Genomic DNA, 20,301 nt, shown 5'->3' on the forward strand with positions numbered 1-20,301 from the left:
CGCGTCGCGAAAGGTTCTTTGGTGGCAAGAATTCTATTCCACGTGGGGATGGGTCCTTAGCGCGGTCCTGCGTTTTGCGATACTGGACTTGGTACTCATATGCCGACAGCATTAAACTGCAACGCAGCATGCGAGGTGACAGAACATCGCGAATTTGTTTTTCGCTCCAGAATATTCATAGGCTTGGTTTATGGCCTCCGAAAATGACAAATCTTCGCCCGGCTAAGTATTGGTGAAAATGACGAACACCAAACACAACCGTTAGCGCTTGCCGGTCAATTCTGCTCATTTCCCGAGTTGTCACAGTGAGCTAATACTGCGCCTACACCTACCGGGGATGTGACACACGATAATAACAAGGGATCAGTTTCGTTAACATATACCAGCAAGAACTCTGACATTAACGACTTTTTTTACGCCTTCGAGCGCCATTTGATGCTCCTCCTCCCACTTCCAGTCGGCATTTTTATCAAGCAAACGATAAAACTTTTCGGCTGCTTCAGACCTACCCCTCAAGAACCAGTTTTAGAAGTTTATCATGCCTAAAAATGCCTGTAGCTTTTTCTTGTTGGTTGGTCCACGGCTTCGTGGATTGCCTCTATTTTGGTTTCGGCCGGATAGACGCCATTTTTGTCGATGCGATGACCTGAGAACTCCAGCTTCTGCTTGAAAAACTCGCATTTGTTTGCATGCACCCCGAGTCCGCAGAGCCCGTCTTGCGCGGCACTACGCTTTTCTTCTCACGCTTTCGCCTTCCGCTTTTCTCCTTGCGCCTTCTTCGTTATGGCCATTCGCGCACTGCGTTCGCTCTTTCAGCCTTCGCTGTGCTCATTCACTCGGTTACGGGACGCCGAGGGACGATGCGGACGATCGCCGCAGGAACTACGCTCGAAAAACGTAAGGTTAGAACAACGAGCACTGTTTTAGGAATCGTCAAGTCGTGATGATATGTAAGAAGTGGATTTTGTGTTCTGATAAACAACTGTTTTGGCGCAACAAATCCGTGAAACAAATCTTGTCAAGGAAATTGAAGCCGTTCCATATTGTTTTGCTTAATTCATTCATCGTAACTATAATCGTACAGCGAATGTAATGTTCAAGAAATCCTTCCTTAATCTTCCATTTCTTATTAACCGCCGCAAGATAACATGTCTCAGTTTGTGCCATATATATACTACCAAAATGAAATTCGTCGCCCTCCACTTATTTCTGCATTCATGTCATGTCCGCTCTATCATACACATAAAGTTTTTTTCCTCATAGTAAAGTTACTACCTGTTCGAACTCATTTCATCATAAAACTTGTAGAGAATGGTATCAGCTGCCTCATATTATTGTTAGTATCATGGATCAGTGCCACTTTAAACAGTAAAAACTAATCTCTTTGCACCTGAATTAGATATCTATCTTACGCTTGTATTGGCTATCTTGCGTTATACTAGTGCTAATATTATCTCCATTACTCTTGTATTACTGTCACTTTAGACATACCATCATACCATAAGTGATAGCACTGCGCATCGATTAGATATCTAACTTTACGTTTGCATCAGTAGTTTTTTTTTAACTATTTGTTTGAGTTACGTTTGTAGGATTACTATTTGCACTGCTGTTGCGCTATGGTTTTCTAATATTGTTATTGTGTTCATGTAATACGGATGCGTTTATACTGTCCGAATCGCGTTGTGTGGCTCACGTGCCCCCCCCCCCCTCCCACCCACCGCGATTCCGAAAGAAAGGAAAACTAACGGCGGCTTTCAGTGCAGTCATGGATCACATATGTATGACGAAAATGAGGTAGAGGCTCCTTCTATAACCAGCGATGAAGTCAGAAGGGCCTTGCAAGGCAGGTCCCGGGAAAAAGCGGCAAATGAAAATGAAATAACAGTCGATTTAACCGAAGATGGAGGAAGTGTTATGCTTGAAACGCTTGCGATCCTTATGCGGAAGCCTCACGACTTACACTGCACCACAGGGCTAGAAGAATGCCAACGTTGTACTAATACATAGGAAGGGAAACGTTAGAGAATTGAAAAATGATAGGCAAATTAGCTTGGTTTCAGCGTTGTATAAAATACACACTAAGATAATTGCCAATTGAAGTATTGCAACACTTTACTTAATGAAGTAAGGAGAAAGGCTTGCTTATAAAAGGGATATTCTACTATGGATGTCGTCCATGTCATCAATCAGATAAGAAATCTGCGCAGTACGATAAACCTCTCTAAATTGCTTTCATAGAGTAGGAAATGGCATTTGATTCAGTAGAAATATCACCAGCCATGGAGGCGTTAGATAATCGATGCGTACAGGAGGCATGCGTGAAGTCTACAGATTCCATAGCTACTTTCTTTCTCCACAAGTAGAAAATTACTAATAAAGAAAAGGTTCAAGCAAGGCTACAGAATATCTCCATTGCTATTCACTGCATGCATAGAAGAGTTATTCAGGCTATTAGATTGGGAAGGCTTAGGAGTGAGGATCAACGGCGACTATCTCGCCAGCTTTTTATTTGCACATAAAATCGTCCTGTTCAGCAACACAAGGGATGAAATGCAACAAATGATTGAGGACTTTGACCGAGAAAGTCTCAGACCAGGGTTGAAAATTAGCATACAGAAGACAAAGCTAATGTTTGATAGTCTTGCAAAGGAATGTTAATTCATGACCACCAGTCCGCCTCTAGAGTAGTTGCCGGAATACGCTTGTCTGGGTAAATGATACAAAGGGGACCCTGATCATGGAAGTACTTAAAGAAAAATAAAAATGTGTTGGAGTCCATATGGCATGCGTAACCAAATCCTGACTGGACGCTTACAATTGTCGCTGAAAAGAAAAGTGCACAATAACTGCATTTTACTGGGGATAAGATGTTTGGCAGAAACTTGTAAGTCAGCGAAGAAGTTCTAGAACAAGTTATGGACAGCACAAAGAGCGAGGTAAAGAAAAATGTTAGCCGTAACGTTAAGAGAAATCAGGACAGCGGTGGGGATCAGAGAGCAAATGGCGATAACCGATATTCTAGTTGAAATTAAGAAATAGATCTGGACAGTCCATGTAAAACATAAGGCAGACAACCAGTGGACCATTAGAGTTAGGGCACGGGTGCCAAATGAAGGGAATCTCAGTCAAGGACGGCAGGTGCAGGGATGAAATTAGGCGCTGCAAGTTGGATTCAGCTACCACAAAGCAGGAGGAATCGGAGATCGCCAGCCTTCGTCCTGCAGCAGACAAAAATAGGCTAATGATGATGAATATTACTGTCATAATAAAAGTGACGACAGATGCGCACGAATTCTATAAGCGACAACAGGCAATATTGTATAGCGAAAGGAGACGTTCTGTAGATTGCTATGGGAAATTGGCAATTCCTCGTAGATAATGTATCGATCGGGTTCCGGTTGAAGAACCCAACAGCATGCATGTCAAGACAACAGTGAGCTAGTGTTCATTGCGCTGGGCATTTTATACCAAAGCGAGGGAAAGGGGGTAGTAGAAATAGAGGGCAAGGAAAGGCATGTGTAGTTCCAGCACGCAAAGATAGCCTGTGCTCGTTGAATTGATGCGATACATCTTCCCCTTGAACGCCGTTGGTTTGTCTGCTGGAAGTTTTGATCGTATCCCAGACGTTCAGGAGGACGGGTGTGAGGCAGCAACCTTCGTTGTGGCAGAACTTGTTGTGAAGGTGGCTGTGTACAACTAACTTGTTGCGAAGGTGGCTGTGTACAACTAACCTGTTGCGAGGTGGCTGTGTACAACTAATTTGTTGCGAAGGTGGCTGTGTACAACTTGCCACTGGCGCACTTGACGAGTCAGATGTGCGAGATTCTAGAGACGCCGGAACTTGGTCTTCGTAATACTCGTAATAATCGTAATACTTTTCGTCTGTAGTGTCCTCAAAAGGTTCGCTCGTTGCTAGGAGGTGCTGCCGATTACGGCGTAAGGTATTACGGTTTTTCCACGTAGAAGAAACATGGTCCGATTGATCGAAGCACCTTGGCTTTTCGTGCCCATGCCGTCCCCTATATGCGTACGACGTCGTGGCTCTTGAGGCCTGGAAGTACGCGTCTGTTGCGCTTCTGACTCGCGTGGCAGCAAGGGGTTCGAAGTCTGGTGTGGGCGTGCGCAGACGTCTTCCCTGCAGCAGCTCCCTTGGTGACCGGCCATCCTCCAGTGGACTTGTTCTGTAATTCAGGACGCCAAGCCAAAAGTTTTCATTCGCATCTTTTGTCTTTTTTAGAATGCGCTTTATTATCTGTACACCTTTCTCGGCAAGACCGTTTGACTGAGGGTACTCTGGGCTGGATATGACATGTTTGAAATCGTACTGCTGAGCAAATAGCGCAAATTTATAGCGCAAAACTGTGGGCCATTGTCTTTGCAAACTTCGCTCGGTATACCATAACGGGAAAATATGGCCCCCAATTTTTGTATCGCAGAACTGGCTGCGGTATTAGGCAATAGTTCCACGTCAGGGAAGCTCGACATTGAGTCATAGGCACACAGGTAATGTTGGCCGCCGTACTGAAGTAACTCAACACCAACACGGTACCAGGCTTGTGAGGGTGTTGGGCGCAAGATGAGTGGCTCTTACTGGTGCTTATACAAATAAGTCTGGCATACTGGTCATTTGTGGATTAGCATTTCAATGTCAGCATTTAGGTTTGGCCAGTATACCAACTGTCTTGCTCGGGCTTTGCATTTTCCAATGCCGAGATGCCCTGCATGAATGCGCTTTAATATGTCCAAGCGCATGTTACTTGGCACTGCCACCTTCGTTACTTTCAAAAGGATTCCTTTTACTACAGAGAGCTCAGAAGCAACAGGCTTTAGCGCACCTTTCACAGCACACCCCTGCGCAAGCTTTTGTAGTACCTGGTTCTTTCACTTACGAGTGCCGATACTACGGTGACTCCGTGAACTTCGACTTCACCTGTGGGAGAAGCTGTGTCATCTTGAGGAGCGGGTGCCCGGGAAAGGATGTCTGCCACCACCATCTGCTTTCCGGGAACAAAAGACAAGGAGCAATTGTATTTTAACAACCGCAGAAAGAAACGTTGTACTCTTGGCGGCATATCAGCAATGGCTTTTTTTGAATGTCAATTAATGAGCGATGGTCGCTCTGAAGAAGGAACGGGTGGCCGTATGCAAAGTGATAAAACTTTTCACATCCGAAAATCAACGCCCGAGATTCCTTTTCGATTTGCGAATAGCGCTGCTCCGATTCGCTCAGAGCTCTTCAAGCGTAAGTCACAGGCCTCCAGCTGAGATTTTTAGCGCACGAAAAGGGACGAGAGACAGAGGCAAGACACAGCGCTAACTGCCAACAATTGTTTTATTCTACGAAGCGGTACACACACACACACACACACACACACACACACACACACATTATATATATATATATTATAACAGCGTACGCATGCGCATATGTACTGGTTTCTAATAAAATGCATATGTACTGGTTTCTAATAAAATGAGACAACAACGAGACGTGTAATGGAAAGGTATGATATCGAAGATGAAAAAACGACCATGCATAGACAAATTTTTTTTTTTAATTGCAAGATTAAAATGTCATCTCCATCGGGCCACCCCCACTGTGCCACGTTTAAAACATCGAATTCCTTTTTTTTAAAGATCGATTGAAGGCGCGCTAACACAAGCGTTCCCCAAACTAGAGATCTTCGCGGATTCAATAATCTCGCGTGCCATTACTCCAAAGAAGAAACCCCTGCCGAGGAACAATGTGCACCGTATTGGAGATGTGACGCTTCCAGAAAAGGTGCAGCATGTGTTAGCCCTTGGGCCAAAGTTTGCCGTGGAACCTCGAAAATCGCCACACGAACTTCTCACCCTTGTTAGGCAAGTTGCTGGACGTGCCCCGGACACCGAATCTGAAAGGTGTGTTGCGGAAGGTGTTGATGTTTTAACGCGTTGCAAACCTTCCACAAAGGTTCTCCCGATCGGATATGTTACATCGTTTCTGAAAGCGAACTCGTTATCACTTTTACCCTCTGACAAAGAAGGTGGTTTTGCTGTCCTGCCGTTGGGTGACTTCAATGCGAAGGCCACCGTTGCCATTGATTCAGTTTTTAAACGTGATGACAGTGTGTCCCTTGCAAACGTGAAATTGAAAGCAAAAAAACTATGCAAATCCCTTAGCCTTGACAAGCTAGCAAAAGTGATAGAAAAAACTAAAAAGCTAAGCCTAGACGTTTTCTTCTCAGCGAAGACGCATAAGACTGACTGCCCTCTGCGGGTTGTCGTAACTGAAGCAGCCACTTGGCAGAAAGCTGTTGGCTTGTTTTTGCAAGATAAACTAAACCTTCTAATCATTGACGATCCTTTTCTCGTTAGACATTCTGGTGAAGTTATTAGTTTTTTAATAGAGAATGAAAAGGGACTCAAGATGTTCTCGATCGACGTTAAAGATCTGTACTATTCACTTCCGCACGACAAGTTGCTTCTGGTTGTTGAAGAATGCATTGATGACTTTGGATCAGTTGGCTTTCAGAATGCTGCAGGTGTTTCTGTTAGCGGCTTTCTTGAATTGCTCACCTTCTACTTGAAATCAACTTACATCTCATGGAATGAACAAAATTACATACAAAGGAATGATGTTTGTATAGGATCATGTCTGGCGCCCGTACTAAGTGATATTTATCTAGCTCATCATGATCGCAATATTCATGGTCACTTAGCCGCGTCCCCTGTTGTCAAGGTGTGCAGGTTTGTCGACGACTACCTGATATTTATTGATTGCACTAATCCCGCTTTTGAGCCTGCTGTTTCTGAAGTCTTGGAGATCTTTAAGAAAGAGCTGGAGCCTCTAGAACTTACGCATGAGGGCCCCATGGATGATTCCTTGCGCTTTCTAGATGTAAGGCTGGGCCTTGCTAACAAACATGTGTGCTGGTGCTTCTAACCGAGAAGTAAGAAGCCACTTTTGCCCTTTAACTCCGCACACTCAAAACTCGTTAGACGAGGTATTATAAACTTGTGTCTTGTTAACAGCCTCAATAAATCGTGCCCACACCAGATGCAACATAGTCTTGCTGCTCAGGTTGATCGCCTTTCTTGGGCTGGTTACCCTTTGGCCTTAATTACAGCCATAGCGGAACTGCTTCTGAGGCGCACAAAACGTGATGATCCCGCTCAGTCAAAGAACCAGCGGGCTGAAAGACGCAGGTTTGCAGTGCTGCCATATGTGCATGATGTATCATAGGCTAAAGAAAATTGGGCAGCGTGCAGGAATCACAGTCGTTTTCTCAGCACCGAAAAAATTGGCAAGGCTCTGTAAGCGTGTAAACGCGCCTAACTCACATCAGAGTTGTTGTTCTGTTGTGCACAGAAAACGGTTTGTGACGTGCACAACGAATGTAGTCTACCAAATTCCCCTGTCTTGCGGCAGTAAATATGTAGGACAAACAGGCAGGTGCTTAAACGATCGACTAAGAGAGCATTGTAACAACGTCCGCAGCACTGGACAAGGCCACTTGGGCATCCATTGCCGGGACTGCGGCTGCGTGCCATTCTTTGAAGATAGTGAAGTTTTAGCGAGACACAGCTCATCCGGGAAACTGTGGAAGCTGATTTCATCAGAAAACTTGGTAATATTTGCGTTAGTGCGCCCTCAATCGCGCTGACCCCCTGGTGAAGTCGCGTATCTAAACAGATAGAAATCGTAATGCTTAATTGTTTATTTTATTTTTTCAGGTGACCATGCTCTTAGTTCAATGACTTGCTGCTAGAACAACCCATGTGACTGTCGTACATTTTCTGCGCATGCCTCTTCTTGCATATATACACACGATGTGGCAACGCAATAAAATATTGTTGGAAGTCAGCGCTGTGTATGTCGTCTATTGTTGTCCTTGTCCTTCGCGCTGTACGTTATTTTTTGATCATGAATTACCAGCTAGCCCAAGCAACCACCCTAGTTCATCTCACGTGTTGTTTGCATAGGGCTTCTTCCTATCACAGTGCACGGTTTATAAATGGGACTGCACCCACGTTTTCTGCAGTGAAAGCGAAATACCCCACTCCTCCAGTTCACACATTATTTGCTTGTTCACTCAACATATCATTTACCCACCTTCCTGTTTGGCCGATGTATTTTCTTGCCGCACGACAGGGGCAGTTCATACACGATATTGTCACGTGGTGGTTTACGTTGAAGAACACAGTAGCAAATACTGTGAAAGACAAAACTAACTTTTATTGGGCGAACCTGTGCCCACAAAAACAGGCTACACTTATAGCACAACGATAGCGGCGAACACGGTCGGCGATCGTCGAAAATCTGATCAGTGTGTCAAGTGCGTCGGCTTTTATACAGCAGTCATCGAAGGTTCCAGACTAATCGTTGGGACCCGCATGCCTTCCACAAAGTTCTACAACATTCGAGTCACGCGATGAAATCAGATAACACAAGGTTCGGCGACAACAGACAGCGGATAGAAGCGTCGATAACTTTCCAGGAACTTCGGATACATGCAGACGCGTCCCGCGCTGTGCGATAACATTTGTTAGGCGGCGAAACGTGGTCGCCCGTTAAATATAAGTACACGTGTCAATACCCCCCTCTTAAAAAGCATAGACCCGATGCTGCAAACAAACGAAAGTAATAAAAGAAAAGCACTCCTAACAAAGAAAACAACAAAATAAGGAAGTTCGTCAGTGTCCGTAAAAGGGTTTAAGACGCACCACGTGGACCACTTCAGATCGTGCGCGGCGTCGCTGTGAATGCGAAATGCCGTCTGGCACGACCTCATAGTCCAGTGCGCCAATACGTCGGATGACCTTGTAGGGTCCGAAATATTGTCGCAGTAGTTTTTCACTGAGTCCTCGTCGGCGTATCAGGGTCCACACCCAAACACGGTCGCCGGGCTGGTACTCGACGAAGCGTCGTCGGAGGTTGTAGCGTCGGCTGTCGGTCCTCTGCTGCTTCTTGATCCGCAGGCGGGCGAGCTGTCGGGTTTCTTCGGCGCGTTGGAGGTAGGTAGCGACGTCAAGGTTCTCCTCGTCAGTGACGTGCGGCAGCATGGCGTCGAGCGTCGTCGTCGGGTTCCTGCAGTAGACCAGCTTGAACGGCGTGATCTGTGTTGTTTCTTGCACCGCCGTGTTGTAAGCGAATGTTACGTACGGCAGGACGGCATCCCAGGTCTTGTGTTCGACGTCGACGTAGTACATCGCTAGCATGTCGGCGAGGGTCTTATTCAGCCGCTCCGTAAGGCCATTCGTCTGCGGGTGGTAGGCCGTTGTCCTCCTGTGCCTTGTCTGACTATTTCAGAATGGCTTGGGTGAGCTCCGCTGTAAAGGCCGTTCCTCTGTCGGTGATGAGGACTTCTGGGGCGCCATGTCGCAGCAGGATGTTTTCGACAAAGAATTTCGCCACTTCGGCTGCGCTACCTTTCGGCAGTGCTTTTGTTTCAGCGAAGCGGGTGAGGTAGTCCGTCGCCACGACGATCCACTTATTTCCGGTTGTTGACGTCGGAAAGGGTCCCAACAGGTCCACCCCGATCTGCTGGAACGGTCGGCAAGGAGGCTCGATTGGCTGTAGTAATCCGGCTGGCCTTGTCGGTGGTGTCTTGCGTCGCTGACAGTCTCGGCATGTTCCGACATAACGGGCGACGTCGGCGATCAGGCGCGGCCAATGATACTTTTCTTGTATCCTCGATGGTGTCCGGGAAAATCCGAGGTGTCCAGCGGTCGGATCGTCATGTAGGGCATGCAATACTTCTGGACGAAGTCCTGACGGGACAGCAAGAAGGTAATTGGCGCGGACGCGTGAGAAGTTCTTCTTCACGAGTAGATTGTTTTGAAGCGTGAAGATAATCCGCGCTTAAATTCCCTGGGGAACGACGTCGGTGTGCCCTTCCAAATATTCGACGAGGCCGTTTAGCTCCGGGTCTGCCCGTTGCTGTTCAGCGAAGCCTTCCGCGCTTATAATTCCAAGGCGTCGTCATTCTCGTCATCTTGCGGCGGCGGGTCAATGGGTGCGCGTCATAGGCAATCGGCAACGGAGTGTTTTCGTCCCGACTTGTAGGTTACAGTGATGTCGTATTCTTGTAGTCTGAGGCTCCACCGCGCCAGTCGTCCTGAAGGATCCTTTATATTCGCTAGCCAACACAACGCGTGATGGTCACTGACTACTTTGAATGGCCTGCCATAAAGATAAGGGCGAAATTTAGCTGCCGCCCAAACGATGGCGAGGCATTCCTTTTCGGTCGTAGAATACTTGCCTTCCGCTTTTGACAGCGACCGGCTAGCGTAAGCTATCACCTGTTCGACTCGATTTCTTCTCTGGACTAGAACGGCACCGAGGCCTAGGCTACTGGCGTCAGTATGGATTTCTATATCGGCGTACTCGTCAAAGTGCGCACGTACCGGCGGAGACTGCATGCGTCGTTTGAATTCTTCAAATGCGTCGGCCTGCGGCGTTTCCCACTTGAAGTCAAAATCACATTTAGTTAGACGTGTCAAAGGCTCGGCGATGCGTGAAAAGTTCTTGACAAAGCACCTGTAGTAGGCACACATGCCAAGGAATCTACGCACTGTCTTCTTGTTGATGGGTTGCGGGAACTGTGAAATGGCAGCTGTCTTTTGCGGGTCTGGACGGACACCAGATTTGCTGATTACGTGGCCTAGGAACAGAAGCTCATCGTAAGCGAAGCGGCATTTTCCCGGCTTCAGAGTAAGCCCTGACGACTTGATGGCCTCTAGTACTGACGCAAGCCGCCTGAGGTGATCGTCGAAATTTCCAGCGAAGAAGACAATGTCATCAAAATAAACGAGACAGGTCTGCCACTTCAATCCTGCTAACACCGTGTCCATGACGCGCTGGAACGTTGCAGGCACCAAGCACAGTCCGAACGGCATAACTTTGGACTCGTAGAGGCCGTCTGGGGTGATGAAGGCCGTCTTTTCGCGATCTCTTTCGTCGACTTCTATTTGCCAATAGCCAGACTTGAGGTCCATCGACGAGAAGTATTTAGCGTTGCCGAGCCGATCCAATGCGTCGTCTATTCGTGGGAGGGGGTATACGTCCTTCTTCGTGATCTTGTTCAGACGACGATAATCGACGCAGAAACGTAGGGTTCCGTCCTTTTTCTTTACCAGGACAACAGGGGATGCCCACGGGCTTAGACGGCTGTATGATGTCGTTGCGCAGCATTTCGTCGGCTTGTTCTCTTATAGCTGCACGTTCTCGCGGCGAAACTCGGTAAGGGCTCTGGCGGAGTGGTCGAGCGCACTCCTCGGTGATTATGCGATGCTTGGCGACTGGTGCTTGTCGAATCCTCGATGACGTCGAAAAGCAGCCTTTGTATCGTCGGAGCAGACTTCTGAGCTGCTGTTGCTTAATGACGGGGAGACTTGGATTAATGTCGTAGTCTGGTTCGGGAACCATCGTCGTCCGGGTAGATGCGGCGGAATCCGAGAGGACAAACGCATTACTGGTTTCCAGAATTTCCTCGATGTACGCGATCGTCGTGCCCTTGTTGATGTGCTTGAACTCTTGGCTGAAGTTTGTCAGCAACACTTCAGTTTTCCCTCCATGCAGTCGAGCGATCCCTCTTGCGACGCAAATTTCACGGTCTAGCAGTATACCTTGGTCGCCTTCGATGACGCCTTCTACGTCAGCGGGTGTTTCGGTGCCGACCGAAACAACAATGCTCGAGCGAGGCGGGATGCTCACTTGATCATCGAGAACACTCAAGGCGTGGTGACTGCGAAAGCTCTCCGGCGGTATCGCTTGATCTTCCGACAGCGTTATCGATTTTGACTTCAGGTCTATGATTGCGCCGTGATGGTTCAGGAAGTCCATGCCGAGAATGACGTCTCGTGAACACTGTTGGAGGATAACGAAGGTGGCAGGGCAAGGTCGGTCATGAGTGGTTATTCCTGCCGTGCAGATTCCAGTCGTCGTGATGAGGTGTCCTCCAGCGGTTCGAATTTGAGGGCCTTCCCATGCAATTTTAACTTTCTTCAACTGCGCGGCGATGGGTCCACTCATGACGGAGTAATCGGCTCCTGTGTCCACTAAAGCGGTGACTGCGTGGCCGTCGAGAAGCACGTCGAGGTCGGTGGTTCTTTCTCTGGCGTTGCAGTTAGGTCTCGGCGTCGGATCACGGCTGCGTCGTGTTGAACTGAAGCTGGAACGTCGCGTCGTCAGGTCGTCTTTCGTCATCGTATTCTTTGCTTCCAGACTTCGTCGGGACGGCGGCGTGTCGTTATGTCGTCGAGGTAGTTTCTTCAGTGCCTTCGTCGGCGGCGGAGGATCTTCGTCAGTTCGACGAACAGCAACCGCACCTCCATCGGTTGCTGCTTTTAGTTTTCCGGATACGGGCTTGCTGACCGGCCCCGGGCTGGGCCAGTGTATGGTCGGCGCTGCGGCGACAGGTAGCGGCCTGGTGATGGCGAACGCGACGGTCGTCGAGAGCTCCACTGAGTAGCGGCGAGGTAGTCGGCGATATCGCGAGGGCGTTCACTTTGCTGCGGGCGCGGAGTGTTGACGGCGAAACCTCGCAGTTCCATCTCCCGGTATGGGCATCGGCGATACACATGGCCGGCTTCTCCGCAGTGATAGCAGAGCGGGCGGTAGTCGGGGGCTCGCCAAATGTCCGTCTTCCTCGCGTAGGTGCGCTGGGCGACGGGTGGGCGTGCTGGCGGCGGCGGACGACGGAATTGCGTCGTTGCAGGGCCCTGGCGTGGTCGCGGAGGGGGACCTTGACGGCGTGCGACGGCGGCGTATGTCATCGCTTCTGGCTGGGGCTGCGGTAATTGTGGTTGCAGCTCGGGAACTCCTAGCGATCGGTGCACCTCTTCTTTCACAATGTCGGCGATCGAAGCCACTTGGGGCTGCGACGAAGGCAGGACCTTGCGCAGTTCTTCACGCACAATGGCCCTGATGTTCTCCTGAAGGTCGCCGGAATCCAGTCCTTGGATGGCGTACTGCGGCGTGAGCCCCTGGCGGTTATATTGCCGGGTGCGCATCTCCAGAATTTTCTCGATCATCGATGCCTCTGCAGAAAACTCAGCTACGGTCTTGGCGGGTTACGAATAAGTCCTGCGAAAAGTTCTTGCTTGACGCCCCGCATCAGGAAGCGGACTTTTTTCTCCTCTGACATTTCCGGGTCGGCGTGCCGGAAAAGACGGGCCATCTCCTCCGTGAAGATCGTGACCGTCTCGTTTGGCAGCTGCACTCTGGTTTCGAGTAGTGCTTGGGCTCGCTTTTTTCGCACGACGCTTGTAAGCGTTTGCAAGAAGCCGCTTCGGAACAGGTCCCACGTCGTTAAGGTGGCTTCTCGATTCTCGAACCAGGTCCTGGCGGCGTCTTCCAGTGCGAAATAGACATGCCGCAGCTTGTCGTCGCTGTCCCAACTGTTAAACGTAGCGACCCTCTCATACGTCTCGAGCCAGGTTTCCGGGTCCTCGAATGTTGATCCGTGGAACGTCGGAGGTTCCCTGGGCTGCTGCAGCACGATGGGGGACGCTGGGGCTGCCATTGGGGTTGCCTTGTTCACAATCTTCTTGGTCTTCTCAGGTAGAAGTCTGTGCTCCGGGGGCAGCTCTTGAAGACGGCGGCTTGCTCGATGCTCCGGGACTACGTTGGTGTTCTCTTTGCGGTCCGGGCTTGGATCACGGCTTGTCGGGGGCGTCCGGTACATGAACGAAAAGCACCTCCACCAGATGTCACGTGGTGGTTTACGTTGAAGAACACAGTAGCAAATACTGTGAAAGACAAAACTAACTTTTATTGGGCGAACCTGTGCCCACAAAAACAGGCTACACTTATAGCACAACGATAGCGGCGAACACGGTCGGCGATCGTCGAAAATCTGATCAGCGTGTCAAGTGCGTCGGCTTTTATACAGCAGTCATCGAAGGTTCCAGACTAATCGTTGGGACCCGCATGCCTTCCACAAAGTTTTACAACATTCGAGTCGCGCGATGAAATCAGATAACACAAGGTTCGGCGACAACAGACAGCGGATAGAAGCATCGATAACTTTCCAGGAACTTCGGATACAAGCAGACGCGTCCCGCGCTGTGCGATAACATTTGTTAGGCGGCGAAACGTGGTCGCCCGTTAAATGTAAGTACACGTGTCAATATTGTTCTCACAAAGAACGTAGCGTTCCTTGTGATTTGTCCGGCAACTGGGCTTCTCAGAACCACAGTAGCTGGCCTTGCACAAGTTGGACAGCTTGATTGGCGCTGAAAAGATGACGCGTACATGTGCGTTATTGACAATCTTCTTCAGTCAGTGCGATATATCGTGGATGTACGGTATTATTGCGCGTTTCTGCTTCACTCGCGCAATTTCCGGTGAATTAAACCGATCATCCTGTCACCCGCGTTTTGCGGTCTTAAGGAGGCCTTCGGGCACAGCTGTGATGATATGCTGCGGAAAACCGGCCTGTTTCAGGCAATCCACTTGCGCCAGAAAACTGGACAAACACTTGTGAGGACATGAGCGGCGAAGCGCATTCATTAGGGTTGATTTTGCGATGCCCCTCTTAACAAACTTAGAGTAGCCCAATGAAAATTGCAGTAGCGGCTTGTTCGCCCTTGGGTCATATGCCCAGCACAGCTGGTGTCCCTCAAAAACATTCTTATATCGAGGAATCGCAAAGTACCATCCTAAGGCGGTTCCTCCGTTTCATGCGTAACAGTGAGTGGTTGTAAACACTTGTTGAAAAGATCTAGCACTTGCGTAACATCAAGACAAACCTCCCCGCTAGGACTTGGATCGAGAAGCACACGGTAGTCGTCAACGTACCTATACACCTTTTTTACATTTGAGTTTTCTAATCTGGCATCCAGTATCCAGTTTACACGAGCAAGATAAAGGTCACTTAAAATTGGCGCAATACAGGAACCAATGCAAATTCCTTGCTTGTGAAGTTAACACTTCCATCCCATTTGGAGAACGCCTCTAGCTACTTCCGTGACGTTGCATCAGCGCCGAGCCGACACCGTACTACGGAGCGTCTGATGTTATCTTTGTTTCTGTGCCGGTCTCGGAAATTGCTAGAAGTGGCGATTTACTGAGCTCTTTGCATATAGCCTCCCACTCGTTCTCATGATTAGGCGTCCAGTCAAACGCAACATCGTTCTTTAGCAACGAACGCAAAATGGAAGTCCGCCGATAGAGCGACGGCACGTATTTGCCAAAGTAGTTGACAACGCCTAAGAGCCTCTGTACCGCTACCTTGTTCTGTGGCGCCGGATTTTCAGCAGAGCTTCGACCAAAGCAGGGTCAGGACGTATGCCCCTATTGCTAATAATGTCACCAAGAAATAAAACTTCCTCAACACCGAACAGGCATTTTGACTCATTAAATGTCAGCCCCGCTTTTGCTGCTGCTCGTAGTGCGTTTCTCAGCCTATCATCGTGTTCTCTGGTAGCGCCCCAAATGAGCACATCATCCACATATGCACTCACACCCTGCAGGCCATCGAATATCTCATTGAGCGCCTTCTGAAACACTTTGCTTGCCAATGAAATGCCAAAAGGCAGTCGAAGAAACCGGTAACGGCCAAAGGGAGTGCATATTTTGGAAGACTGCTCATCCGGAGGGATCTGATGAAGTCCGGCGTTAGCGTTTAGGCGAGAAAATATCTTCGCGCCTACCAGCTCCGCTTCTATGTCTTCTCAGCGGGGCATCTGATAATGCTCCCTCTTAAGGGATTCATAAATTTTTCTCGGGTCCATGCATACCCGCAACTTGTCTTCTTTAAGCACGATGACCAGTTGGCTTACCCAATCTGTCGAGCTGCTACCTTTTTGAAGGATGCCCTCCGCTTCCATTCGCTGTAGTTCCACACGGAGAGGTTCTCGGAGCGCCAAAGGCACTCGTCTGGCTGGCTGGACTACGGGCACACCATCGTCGCGAAGGGTGATCCTGTATTCGCGCTGTACATGGCCTGTTCCCTTAAAGAGCTCCTCGGAGGCTTTTAGGCACAGGAGGACGCTGTGGTCTTTCTTAACAACGAAAAAGTCAGTGTATATCTAACGGTCGCCAATCGTAATGTGCCTCGAAAATGTGCCGCGCAATTTGATGACGCCGCCGCTATACGATCGTAGAACTGCGTGAGTTGTCTTGAGCGAGCCGGCTTTCAATTTTCGAAAAAGAGGTAGAAGGTTTGCTTCAGACCCTGTGTCGATTATGAAGTTCATGTCCTTGCCTTCAATATTTGCCGTCATGATCCAGTCCTGGTCACTGCTAATATTTCCGATGGCGACGTCCAACACATTGAAATCGTTGTTTTGGTCCTGCGTCTTCGAATCGTGCTGTACCTCACGGACCTTGTTTCGCAGCATGAGGCAAAATGGTTACGCCTCTTGCATAAGTAGCACATTTCCCCGTAGGCTGGACAGCGTCGTGCTGCATGTGTTCGGCTGCAGCGGAAACCTGCCGTGGTCCTTGCGCAGCGCTTCGGCTAGAGGATGCTGCAAGCACGTCAAGTTCCCCGTCTGTTTTCCGCCGCGTTCTCGCGTGCTGACGTTTCCGCCGCCTTGCATAGAGCAAAAGCTTTATCCAGGGTAAGAAACTTGTCCATTAGCATCTTCTATCGGAGCTTCGGGGAATTAGTACCAAATACAATTTGGTTCCGCACCATCTCGCCCATCATCGTTCCGAAGTTGCAGAACTGTGTTTTCTCTTCAGCGCGCTAAGGAACTGTTCAAAAGGTTCAGCTTCGTTCTGGAGTCGAGAGCGGAAGACGTAACGCTCGTGAATAATGTTTTGTTGCTCGACGTAGTATTCCTCAAATTTATCTATGACAGTCGCATAGCCGTGCTTGTCCTCGCCTTCGCTGAACGTGAAATTATTGTAAACTTCGAGGGCCTCGTCACCAGCCACGCCGAAGAAAAGTGCTGTCTTCGCTGCCTCTGACATCGGTATTTCAGAGCATTCCGTGGCTGCCAGAAAGAAATCAAACTTTTGCCTGAACTGCTTCCAAGTGCTTCCTTCGCTGGTCACGAGGCCCAGACATTCCGGTGGCTTGACGTACTTCATGTCCTTGGTGTTCTGTTGCAGGGATACAGGGCTTCAGTATCCCACTTCTGACACCATGTATCGACCGGGTGCCGGTCGAAGAACCCAACAGCATGCGTGTCAAGACAACAATGAACTCGTGTTTATTGCGCTGGGCATTTTATAGCAGAGCAAGGGAAAGGGGGTAGTGGAAATAGAGGGCAAGGAAAAGCACGCAAAGATAGCTTGTGCTCGTTCAACTGATACGATACAGATAAGATGGCGGTACCACTTGAGAACCTGTTGCAGTCGAAATAAATAAACACATGAACGGGCTATGGCGCTGCGTGGCTGAACACCAGGTAATCGTTCCACCCGGCCGTGCCGCATTTCGATTGAGGCGAAATGCAAAAACGTTCGTTTGGATCAACGTGTATAACCAGGTAGATAGTCAAAATTTCTCTGGAGCGCCCCACTACGGCCTGCTTCATAATCAGATTATTATTTTTGCAGGTAACACCTCAAATTTTAATTTTTGTAATACAGAGCCGAACTGAAGATTGACCGCCTGCTTACTGTTCTCTTTCTCTACACGCCTTCTAGGACAGGTCCTGCGTGCTGGTGCTCAAGGAGTTCCTCCGCTTGGTAAAGGAAGAGACGCATAGTGCCGTTCCGGGCTCACTGGTCATCTGGTACGACAGCGTGGTGCGAGACGGCAAGCTCGCCCATCAGAACAGGCTCAACAGCAAGAACGTCGTCTTCTTCGATCTGTGCGACGGCATTTTTCTCAACTACGACTGGACTGAAGAAATGCTCGAGAAGTCGGCGCGATACGCACACTACCGCAAAAGCGACGTCTACGTTGGCATCGATGTGTTCGCCCGAGGCACCGACTATCCCGGAGGATTTGAAACGTACGCGGTAGGTCGCTTTCGGCTGTGAGGCTCACGCGTGCTGCCAGCTGTCTTAAGCAAACATACAAGCGTACTTTTGTGGGCTATTATCTATAGGAGCGGATATGCTGCCACAGTCCATGCTGATATATTGACGCGTATATTCTACTTAGAAGACAACGACGATGGGGGCAATAACGGACTTCGTCTAGTGGGTAGCAGAGATTGGGGAGAGGACGAAGAAGACGTGCCTCCGTTCCGTTTGTTTTTAATAAACGGAACGGAGTTTTTAATAAAGATAGCCTAATTTCACCCAAATCTTGGCCAATCCCCCACAGTGGGTGTGCGCCATCGCATAAGGAATACCATACCATGCCATTCCATACCGTTTGTTTTTTGGACATGTTGTCCTGTTCTTCTTGAACGTCTCCCTGTCTTCTGTCCGCGTTGTACCGCGACACTGGTGGAGGCGCTAGGTACTGAGTTCGCCTGATGCTCCAGAGTTCTTATGGTAGTCGTTCATCTAGCCCGGAGGCATTGTCACCAGTTATGACACCCGTGCATCGCTTTAGTCGCCGACTGCTAGGCATTGCCCTGTAGTTTTTCCCTCTTCAACCACCTCTCTCCGGCAGCACTACACATATCGTAATGGTCGAAACCAGCTCACCGCAAACACCCCAAAGCAGCCGGTTTCCCAGTCCACAACAGGTAACCGTTCTCAATCCACTGGTTCCCGATCGCTATCGCGGTGCAGTCTTCGAAGACATTGAAGACTGGCTTGACAAGTATGAACGCGTCGCACAGATTAACCAGTGGACTGAGCAGCAAAAGCTTTCCCACGTCTATTTCGCCCTTGACGACAGTGGCCGTACTTGGTACGAGAACCGTGAAGCTAGCCTGACGACGTGGAATGACTTTCGGCAGAAGATCACGGATACTTTTAACGCGATAGCGTTAAGGAGCTAGTGTCGAAGAAAAGCTGGTGTCGTCGGCGTCGGTGTCGGCGTCAGCGGCGTTGGCAGTGAGCGATAAATCCCAGAAGGCACTTCATAAATAAAAAAAAAACATCTTGCAAGATGGGCTGGTGGGAATGGAACCAGGGTCTCCGGAGTGTGAGACGGAGACGGTACAACTCAGCCGCGAGCTCGTTCCTTCAAAGCGGGACAAAATCGCCTCTAGTGAATGCGGTGTTGCCTTAGAAACGTGCCGTAGAAAGTTATCATCATCATCATCATCATCAGCCTGATTACGCCCACTGCAGGGCAAAGGCCTCTCCCATACTTCTCCAACTACCCCGGTCATGTACTAATTGTGGCCATGTTGACCCTCCAAACTTCCTAATCTCATCTGCCCACCTAACTTTCTGTCGCCCCCTGCTACGCTTCCCTTCCCTCGGAATCCAGTCCGTAACCCTTAATGACCATCGGTTATCTTCCCTCCTCATTACATGTCCTGCCCATGCCCATTTCTTTTTCTTGATTTCAACTAAGATATCATTAACGCGCGTTTGTTCCCTCACCCAATCTGCTCTTTTCATATCCCTTAACGTTACACCTATCATTCTTCTTTCTATAGCTCGTTGCGTCGTCCTCAATTTAAGTAGAACCCTTTTCGTAAGCCTCCAGGTTTCTGCCCCGTACGTGAGTACTGGTAAGACACAGCTGTTATACACTTTTCTCTTGAGGGATAATGGCAACCTGGTGTTCATGATCTGCGAATGCCTGCCAAACGCACCTCAGCCCATTCTTATTCTTCTCATTATTTCACTCTCATGATCCGGATCAGCAGTCACTACCTGTCCTAAGTAGATGTATTCTCTTACCACTTCCAGTGCCTCGCTACCTATCGCAAACTGCTTTTACCTTCCGAGACTGTTAAACATTACTTTAGTTTTCTGCAGATTAATTTTTAGTCCCACCCTTCTGCTCTGCCTCTCCAGATCAGTGAGCATGCATTGCAGTTGGCCCCCTGAGTTACTAAAAAAGGCAATATCTTCAGCGAAGCGTAAGTTACTAAGGTATTCTCCATTTACTCTTATCCCCAATTCTTCCCAATCCAGGTCTCTGAATACCTCCTGTAAACACGCTGTGAATAGCATTGGAGAGATCGTATCTCCCTGCCTGACGCCTTTCTAGAAAGTTATACTGCGGTGTATATCGGTAATTATGACCGTGTAACTTACAGAAGTCGCCGTTTCATGAGTAGCGAAGTACGTTTCCGCTGCATTTCTTCTGCGCTCTTCGCACACGCAGAGCCATCTTGCGGCAAACACAGAAGACGCCCTCCTCGCAATGCACGGCGCTGCCCCGACAGGTGGCGCGCCACTCGCCCCGTGATCGCGTCCGCGTTCATGGCGCGTCGGGGCCCGGCTATCTGTGCCGATCGCGACGTTTGGCTGGCGTAGCGCGTTTGAGTAGGCGG

At 49.1% G+C, this 20,301-nt stretch overlaps 1 protein-coding gene across 1 annotated transcript in view; it reads left to right on the forward strand.

The window, feature by feature from the left end:
* Positions 1-20,301, forward strand: part of LOC129386042 (cytosolic endo-beta-N-acetylglucosaminidase-like) — a 476,321-nt gene that overhangs the window by 135,938 nt on the left and 320,082 nt on the right. Inside the window, exon 4 of the mRNA XM_055073273.1 lies at positions 17,591-17,908. Within this exon, the coding sequence (XP_054929248.1) occupies positions 17,591-17,908 (318 nt within the window). The remainder of the gene's footprint in view (positions 1-17,590; positions 17,909-20,301) is intronic.

This window comes from Dermacentor andersoni, chromosome 7 (genome assembly GCF_023375885.2).
Source record: "Dermacentor andersoni chromosome 7, qqDerAnde1_hic_scaffold, whole genome shotgun sequence".
In the NCBI taxonomy this organism is placed as follows: Eukaryota; Metazoa; Arthropoda; class Arachnida; order Ixodida; family Ixodidae; genus Dermacentor; species Dermacentor andersoni.